At 37.2% G+C, this 9,597-nt stretch overlaps 1 protein-coding gene and 1 long non-coding RNA gene across 2 annotated transcripts in view; both read right to left on the reverse strand.

Annotated features, from left to right (window-relative positions):
* LOC127965988 (uncharacterized) overlaps nucleotides 1-9,597 on the reverse strand; it is a 201,079-nt gene that overhangs the window by 7,007 nt on the left and 184,475 nt on the right. The gene's annotated exons all lie outside the window — the stretch shown is intronic.
* Nucleotides 331-9,566, reverse strand: ppp2cb (protein phosphatase 2, catalytic subunit, beta isozyme). The gene is made up of 7 exons (XM_052566762.1): nucleotides 9,186-9,566; nucleotides 4,726-4,935; nucleotides 4,472-4,645; nucleotides 4,219-4,308; nucleotides 2,556-2,717; nucleotides 2,350-2,468; nucleotides 331-1,075 (listed from the first exon to the last, which is right to left on the reverse strand). The coding sequence occupies exons 1-7, from the start codon at nucleotides 9,285-9,287 to the stop codon at nucleotides 1,003-1,005; spliced, it is 930 nt and encodes a 309-aa protein (XP_052422722.1). The 5' UTR covers nucleotides 9,288-9,566; the 3' UTR covers nucleotides 331-1,002.

Below are 9,597 nucleotides of genomic sequence, written 5' to 3' on the forward strand. Positions count from 1 at the left end.
GACGGGAGATGCACGTATCAACTCGTCTAAGTTGAAGTTAGAAAATTTGAAAGTGGAATATGGAAAAACGTTTGCGTTTTCTTTTAACGTTAGCATCAATGGCCGTCACTCATTTGGAACAAACCCTCTAAAACAGCCCGCAATCCAAAAAATCAGTCACTGGCATAACACAAATGAATTGGTTTTGTTTATCTTCAGAATACAATATTTGGGACCGTCTATGAATGAATTAAATCTTTGAAGACACAGAGTGTAGTTACAACTTGTATCAGCAGGGGATTGTGCTAACCAGTCAAACCTTGAAAAACAAACAAAAGCACAACTAGTGTGTAGTTTTTGAGTAGCTTGTGATTAAAAGTTTATTAGTTCAGATACACCAAAGAAGAGGCTATCACTTATTGACAAATACACAGAAGACCGGTAACACAAAAGAAAAGAGAAGGGGAAGATTAGACAAAGAGGGACAATCAGATAAAGTCCATATACACGTGTGTGTGTGTGTGTGTGTACACTCCCAGAATGGAAGAGGCACGTCCTTCAGTTACAACATTCCTTCCCAATAGTTTTTTTTTCTTTTTCGGGTGAAGATACGGAAAGGAAGTCAGCTTGTGCACTTGTATAAAATGTTACAGTTTTTGACATGCCTGGCATTGCCAACTTAAAGGACTTTTTTAATATCCAGTGATACTGTGAGAGAGAAAGCTAGTCACTTATGTTTTTCTTTTTACAATTGAAGAACAAAGGGAACATCTCTATTCATTGTATACAGCAGGCAATTTGCACTATAGGCTAAAACGAGACACTTTGTAGCAGTACTGAGACAGAGCGATCGGATTTGGGCATTTAATGCTTGTATGGCACATTTTGGTCCGTGTTAGTGTTGCGGTGTCATAATATTTCCCCCATCATATATACACATTGGGTGAACAGATGTATAGACGTTTGGATTTGTCATCATTTTCCGCTTGCTTCAGAGCTCTTTCATGGCAGGCCAGTGCTCGCTTATAGGAAATAGTCAGGGGTGCGGCGGGTGACGTGAGGTTCTCCACGTCGAGGAGCTGGATCAAACTGAAGGCTGGGGAAAAGAAGAAAAGATGCTTAAATGCACAGCTCACCATTCAATTGACTTTCTTTCAAAGGACTTCAATAAGAAATATTTTGCATAAGGCAATGAAGCACTCAGAATCTTTGCACTTGGACATCTTAAGGGCAATCAAGCACATTTTACCCCACAGTTCTCACAGCTGTTTGGAGTTTTTTTTTTTATTCCCACTGTTTTTAATGGTGACTGTCATTAGTTTTATTACTGTAAGAGTAATTTATTCTGTCTCTTATCCAGGTTTAATATGCAGTGGGACATTTATGGGTTGATTTTCCCTATGATTTTCGTAATGTGGAGAACGTGGAAGGAATCGTGGAAACCAATCATAAAAATGGAATTTACTAATGTAATTAACACAGAAAAGACACAGAATTTGAAAAGTTTTGGAGTTATCAAAATTATTTCAGTATAAAGATCAAATTACAATATGGACTAGTGTTTGTGTATGCCATATAAATATCAATCCGGCACGTTATGTGATGTGATGTGAATTTATGGCGCAGATATGTGGTTTCATCTTCAAAGGAACCCATCAAAATAAAAGTGTTTTAATTTGAAGAAACCATGACAGAAATATTACTTTATGTAATGATAGTACTACTACTATTGATAAAACAATTAAAACATTATTTTTTAAAAGGAATATTTACCAGAAAATTTACCAAAAAAAGTGTAAACACACAACAGTATTTCTGGGGGGATTATAATAATAATAAATAAATGTTTTGCTTTATTATGCTTTTGACTTAATATTTAATAAAATATTACTTTTCTGAAACAAATGTTTCATTAAAATAGAATCCAGAAAATTAAATGCATTTGGTACAAATAAAACTGAATTTGAGAAAAACTTCATAGGACGTTCAAATTTTAATTTTTGTTCAACGTTTAAACTTCTTTAATATCGTAGGTTTCATGATTTCATTTAATTAGACATGCCTTTTGATTTTGACTTCAGAGGCCCCAACTGAAGTGTCCAAAACAAGTGCATTCATGTACATCTTTCAAGTGTTATTCTGTGGGCAATTACACACTTGACTTTAAAATTAAAGACTGTTTGCATTGCAGGTAGCAATAAAATATTTTGGGGTTAGTAATGCCAAAAATATCAAGTAAAAACTTTATAGTCTACGAAATAGGCTTCATTTGTATTCTCAAAGAGAGCTAAATTAAATATAAAAGTATTTGAAATCACATTTTATATGTCAGGACATATTTAAAAAATTATCATAAGATGTGCAACTTACAATGAATATTTAAGAGTATCATCCAGTTCCATAATGGCTGCCTGATTTCCACAGCGATAGCAGTAGTTTGGCGCACTGAAGATAGTGACAACGTTCCTATCATGACACCAGTTGTATCCCTGGGGGGGAAAAAAGTAGTTTTATTTGCTCTGATTATGAGCTTTATACTTCTGAAGGGCTGTGAAGAACTGGACAGTGGATCTCACCTCCATGACCAGCTGATGAGCGCGGGACACCAGCGTGAGGCCGTTAGCGTGGTTGAAGGTCTCAGAAATGTCCTGTCCAAACGTGTAACCAGCTCCTCGTGGAGAGATTCCCCAGCCACCGCGATCATCAGGGTCTGACCACAGAAGGTCACACATGGGTCCCTGAAACACACACAGATGTGCAGCCATTCTCCATAAACAAGCCAAATATTTAATATAGATGCCACACATCTTAAACCATTTAAATACTCAACATTTACAAGCATAACTGTTATCTTGGTTATATAAGGAGCTAATAAAAGATGAGGAGATAAAGTCTGGCTTAAAACCCATGAATCTGATCTTGATAAGGGCAAACGAAAGCCCATAATGCACTGCAGGTCATGGTGAACAAGTGTGAGAAAGCACAGACACTATTTAAACGGAACAGATGACGACATCATGATGAACTGCCTTTAACTGTCATTTTGCATTACTGACACACTGTTTTCCTAATGAATGTTGTTCAGTTGCTTTGACGCAATGTATTTTGTATAAAGTGCTATATAAATAAAGGTGACTTGAGAACACATCCTTAGCAGTCGCTCCGCATGCCATAAGCACTTCAGAACTTAAGTAAATATAACATGTCCAGTATTTCTAAAAGTTGGTTCAAATCAGAACTTGCAATGCTATAGGTCAATTTATTTAGAGCATTTTTCACATCCAGCAAATTAGCCAAAGGGGTTCGCAAAATGGTATGATTTGATTGGACATCCAACTGGATTCATTCAGAAAGAAAGTTTCTCACAGAGAAACAGAGGAAATCGAGGCTGGGGACATTAATAGGGACACGCAGAACAATTAGAAAACCTTTCTTTAGTTAGTGCTGTCAATGTTGCACCAGTCAACTGGTCATATATCAGAACTGGATGGTTTTTGCTCCAAATACCCAATTGGCAACCAGGCCTTTTCTTTCTTTTTTTTTCAGCTGATCTGTTACAGGCTTAAACTCAAACAGCATTGCAATCATTTTCCAAAATGCCATTTGTGGAAATAAGTTAACAAATTCAAGAAACACTGAAGATGGACACAGAGGAGCATATACTGTAGCAGCAGAAAAAGCTCACCGCTCACAATGAGCGCAAGAAAATTGATAAAAATCCTTCATATTGAATTGGTGGTGGGGACACTGACTGTAAAGTTTAGGTGGTTTTTAATTTCATCTGGTCTCGGTGTAATGCATATTTAAAGTGTTTTTTATAAGTGCTGTGCTACTTTTTTTTTTTAAACCGCAATCAAGAAAATACCGCTGTTCTAATATTGCTGCTGTTCCATAAGTGTCACCTGCTGTCAGAGAGTGAATTTGCTCCTCTTTTAGCCCACCTGATGATTTGGTTGCATTAGGTTTATTTTTTGCAGCATACTTTTATTATTTTTAAGTCAGTCAGTCGGTCTATTATTCGTTATCTGGCTCGGCTCGGCGTTCATCTTCAGTTCTCTCTTCACAGCAGTTATTTTCGATGCTTCAAAAAATTCTAACTGACCCTCAAGATATTTTTTAAAACACTCAAAACTAGATTAGGATTTTACTCCACAGTAATATTAGAATACAATTTTTTAAATAATTTTTAAGCCACTAGACACTACTGGTAGCGTGGACGCGATCTGTAGCTGTACTGACCTCATGTGGCACCTCCTGCAGACGATCCAGTGCACGAATGTGATCCAGCGTGTCTATGGATGGAGAGAGGCCACCGTGCAGACAGAAGATCTGACACCCAGAGAGCAACATGAGTTATTAACAGCCATCAGCAGCTGTCAGAGGATTTCAAGACTGACTCTACTGATAATAACTTCACATTTGTGAGAGGAGTTAAACAGCTCCTGTGGTATTATTCTTATGCATTTCCCAGAAGAGAAGTCATATTCCTCACCTGCCCATCCACTAGAGCTGTGAGGGGTAGGTAGTCAAAGAGGTCTGTGAAATATTTCCAGACGTTTGCGTTGCCGTATTTTCTCAAGCACTCGTCATAAAAGCCATACACCTGTGTGATCTGTCTGCTTTCATGGTTTCCCCGCAATATCGTGATGCGTTCTGGATAGCGAACCTACAAATGAAGCAGACAAATCAACTGTTAAAATTTGTGAAAAGTTTGCAAGACCGCTGTAGTGAATTTAGTAAGCATACCTTTAGAGCAACAAGAAGTGACACTGTTTCCACTGAGTAATATCCTCTGTCTACATAGTCGCCCATGAACAAGTAGTTAGTGTCAGGTGACTTCCCTCCAATTCTGAAGAGCTCCATTAGGTCATGAAACTGGCCGTGCACATCTCCACACACTGTGACCGGACAGCGCACCTCCTGCACATTGGACTCTTTAGTGAGAATCTCTTTAGCCTGTGGGAGTAAGAACAGGACAGTGTATCAGGCACAGGTTAATGTTTGAAAGCAGAAAAATATCTGATGTTTCAAAATCCCAATCAGGGGTGTGTGTTTCCTAAAAGCATCTTTAGCCAATCATGGTTGTAAGATCTGTTACTACCAATAACAAAACACCCACGCTGCATTTTAATTTTTAAATGAAGCTCATTTTATTCAACAAAATATAATCCTTCAGTCGGTTTTGATATAATGACGAGTAATCACAATAACCCTAACTCTGGACACTGCTATAAGTCAGATTGCCATAGTGCTAAAAATAAAAGATTTCACACATATTACACAGCCTGCGAGTGATGACATCATTTTTTATGATTAATGTGCACATTAAAATCAGCCCAGAGGTTTCGTTTTAATTGAATGCGTTTCTACTTTCACATTTAAATGACTTGTTGCACTTATGAATGAGATCCGGCATTAATTCTAGTCAGGTAAAATGTGATTCTGCTTTCAAAAGCGGGCTGTGTTGCCCTGCCATTAGCTGAAGCGGTTTGTGAACAAGCCTCTGCTGCTCCGCATCAACGCTAAGCTGCCCGCCTGCCTCTAAATCGACCTAATCTGCAGCACAATCAGCTGATGCTAACTAATGAATAAATGCCAAAAAAGGCAGATTAATCGGTCGACCTCTAGATCAAAACCCACATATAGCACCTCAATACCATGTAATATATAACTATACGGTTTCTAGATATTGGAATAAAAATTGTTCTTATTTAGTATAAATGCACAAAAGGACTCCAGGCTCATTCTTCCCAATTGTCGCTTTTTTGCGACTTTCTCAGTTGGTCACACAAGCACATAATTAGGTCACAGTTTTAATTTTTTGCTACAACATGGGATTTTATCAAGAAATGCTGACAAACTTTCATTATAGACCATAGTTCAACCCGTTCATTTACATCATTATTTGTTATTCAGATTTTGTCAATGTGAATTGTTCTTGTGCTTTGTTACAATATGTAAAATAAAATTCATGCGTTTTCACTTTCTAATTTGCAATCCTGGTGTCACCTTTTACAGGAAAATATAATTGTCTGTTTTGCTTATATCTATAAACCTTTCACTTTTTAAGACTAAAACAAAAGATGGATTCATTGTCATTCTTAATTAAGAAGCGCAACAACAATTTTTAATTAACAATTTTCTTTTCACGAGAATACCAGCAATACCACAATACCAATACTTTAGCTTGAAAACTAAAACTTCCTTCTGCCACAATTTCCTCAATATTTGCATCATTTTTGCAGCATGCTAACATTTTTACTCCACAACTGACATGTGACTTCAATACGTCAAGTCACCTTTATTTATATAGCACTTTTAACAACACAGATTGTGTCAAAGCAGCTTTACAGTAATAATATAGGACTACAGTCTGTCAATAATGCAAAAGGACAACAGTAAACAGTCAACTTTCAGTTAAAGGCAGTTCATCACTGAATTCTGGACCATTTTCACACTTTATTAGAAGTGTTTGATCAAGCAATCACACCCACTGTCTGAACAACAATTCCTCAACTCACGGGTCTTGTGTGCTTTTTTTGTGTGAAAAGAGGTGCGCTTTACTAATAGACCAGGCCAGCACTCAAACTAACATCAGAAACGGCTGATAATATGAGCCACTAAAGCTAGAACACACTAAAAAAGCTCAGGGTAACAGAAGCAGGCTTTAAACACGAAATATTAAAAGAAGCCAGAGCGCTCATCAGATAGTCATGCATGTCTCTGTATCGCTGTGAAATCAAATCAATATCTGCTGAGAGAACAACCCACACCAGTATGGAGCCCGAATTAGTGTGTTTCCATGGAGACATCTCTATTTAAACACTGTTTTACTCTTACCTCTTTTTGATTGTGTGCAGGAATACACAGATTTAGGCCAGTACAGATCCAGTGCATATAAGGGACGGGCATTGCAATCACGGGGTCTGCTCGAGTACTCCGTAGTTAGGGGTGGGGGGCTATTTTTGCTCCATGTGTATACTTGGTAAAGGCTTCATGTTTTGTTATATGAAGACTTACCGGCCAACCCAAAGAAGAAAAAAATGCCTCTGCTCTTTCTGAAGTGATATATGGGTAGAATGTCAAACGTCAGCATGGCAAGTTGTGACAGTTATGAGAAACACCTTTAGATTGAGCAACATCACCCAGTTTTGTGTGGTATTGCTCTTAACCACAGATCAAAACACACACAAAAACTGAGTAACTCACTGTCGAGAAAGCAGAGTGATGAGCGGTCAACGGTTTTGGTTCATCATACAACAAATTAGGGATGTCACAATTCTCATTATAATACTGAACTGTTCGCTATGTCATTCATGGTTCAGTATGTGCTTGTGAATTGCGGTTTTACATTTAAATAATTGTGTGTTATATTTCTCTCAGAATTGACTGTGTGTGTCAGTGAGTTCACGTGCTGATACAAGAAAATCCCTCCCATTACGTCCTGCATTTGAAAAAGCAATGCACACCGAGCCTATTCCCTTGTAATGATTTTCTCTAAGAAGTGTTTTTAAATCTTTTGAAAGAGAAAACAACTTTTTACTTATCAGTCCAGAGTTTGAAATAACTTCCTTTTGTGATTTGATGTGGCTTCTTATCACAGAATGAGGCGCTAAATATAGCCTATACTGTAATAAAGGCTATGTCTATTAAAAATGGCTTACAAATATACTTTACCATCATGAAAATACCCAAAATGGCTTAAACGCATAAACCATTTATTGTTGCAGTCAAGTGTTTATTGTTAAAAATCAAAACTGTATTGTTCAAAATGTTTAACATTATATGTTAGCATGTTAGGGATTTCCTGGAACGTCATAAATATATTTATATATAAATATATAATACATTTTAAGTAGACATAATAACTCAAGCTTTTCCAGTGTTGATAGGTTAACAGTAGTTTTTTGTTGTTAATTTGCTGAAAAAAAAATTCTGCTGTCAAGCCATCAGAACTGAACTAGAAACCGTGGTTAAAAAGATAAGGTATGTTATTGAACAGCGGGCTAACTGTATTTGTTGCATCGCTACAAAAAAATGATTATTTTTGTTAAATGGCAACAATCCGTTATGCCAGAGGATTAGATGTAGCAGAATAACGAAAAATTATGAATTTGCATTTTAATGACTGTGACATCAAATTTTTATATGCAAATAATTGTATAAAAGCAATAAGGCTTTTGCTACCTCACATAGACTGCAGTTACTTGCTGTGCCCTGTTAATTCACAACAGTTCTGCCTCGTGTCTTTCTCAATGCTTAAGCAAAAACCAGCTTCACCTCAGACACAGTGAAACACTCCTGATAAAGCCTGACCACATTTAATATCATCCACAGAGAATTATGCTATATTGATTGCATGCATTTCACCAGACACACTCTGGTGTTTGAGCTACAGGAAGGTACCTTTACCAAAATTGGTGCAGAGAACCGTGGATTTTCACTGGCATTGGTAGCAAATACTGAAATGTTGGTACTCTGACAACACTAATCTTTATGTTATTGCACTTTTTCATTTCTTCGATTTTTTTTTATTAATGAAACTCTATTGGATCTTTCAAAGAGCACTGTTTGATGTCTGAGTCTATATCTATGATGACACGATGACATCAGACAGCCGTGATGTCATCTAGTGAGGTAAGGTCTGTATCATTTGTAAACACAGCTAGATGTAGTGACTGTTTTAAAGTAAATAGAAAGAAGTTGCTGGAGGTTACCATTTAACCACACAGTCAGTCTACACACTATAAAAAAAAAACAAATCTATGCAACAGATTACAGATACTGATGAATAAGGTACAAAAAAACACAGCCAACTCTAACCTGTCTATATAGATTGACAACAACAATGAACACTAGTACCCTGACGTGTGTTGGCTGTGGTGTTGGAAACACACGGAAATCATAAAATGGACAGACTTTGGTAGAATTTTATGATTAAATATAATAATAAAATATAATAATAAAACCCTTCGCACTTATATTTTGCCATAATATAGAATAAACTTTTTTTTAAATAATAATGCATACGTTTGAATCCACATCTGATTCATGATGTCCAAAGAACCGTCATGGATTTTAAATATGCTAACGATTTATACATATTATTTCTTGCAATGACGTCAAGTGTAACAAGAGTATCGTTTATGTTTATAAATTGATAAATGTGACCTAATGATGTGTTATAAACCTGACAGGTCCTTTACCTTCTCACAGAGCGTTCTCACTTGGTTCTCGGTCAGCTGTTTGCACTCATTCAGCTGTTCGACCCATTGGTCTAATTCTTTGGTGAACGTTTTATCATCCATCACCGGCGCGTTCCTGCGGTAATTGTCGCCGATTCTCCGGTAATTAAAAGAGCACTGCGCTGGGCCGACGCCAAACACAACCACCAAACACCGCCGTTAAACTCGGATATCAGCTCATTAAACACGAAACGTCGTGTCACGGGTGTTTTTCATCTATACTTAATGGTGACTGATAGATGTCTTTTGATGGTATCCGCGGTCTGTAGTTCGTGAATTTTCCGTTGGCTCGTTGAGCTTCCGACCTTCCTCATAAACGCGCTGCTGTGTAATGGCCGCTGCGCTCTCCGCCCGTGACGTCATAGGAACGGAA

Source organism: Carassius gibelio, chromosome B10 (assembly GCF_023724105.1).
Source record: "Carassius gibelio isolate Cgi1373 ecotype wild population from Czech Republic chromosome B10, carGib1.2-hapl.c, whole genome shotgun sequence".
Classification (NCBI taxonomy): domain Eukaryota; kingdom Metazoa; phylum Chordata; class Actinopteri; order Cypriniformes; family Cyprinidae; genus Carassius; species Carassius gibelio.

Coding starts and splice junctions, on each gene's coding strand:
- ppp2cb (XM_052566762.1), bottom strand. CDS start 9,287: ATGGATGATAAAACGTTCACCAAAGAATTAGACCAATGGGTCGAACAG. Junction 4,936..9,185: donor TGAGAACGCTCTGTGAGAAG/GTAAAGGACCTG, acceptor TTACTCCCACAG/GCTAAAGAGATTCTCACTAA. Junction 4,309..4,471: donor CAGCTCTAGTGGATGGGCAG/GTGAGGAATATG, acceptor TCTGGGTGTCAG/ATCTTCTGTCTGCACGGTGG.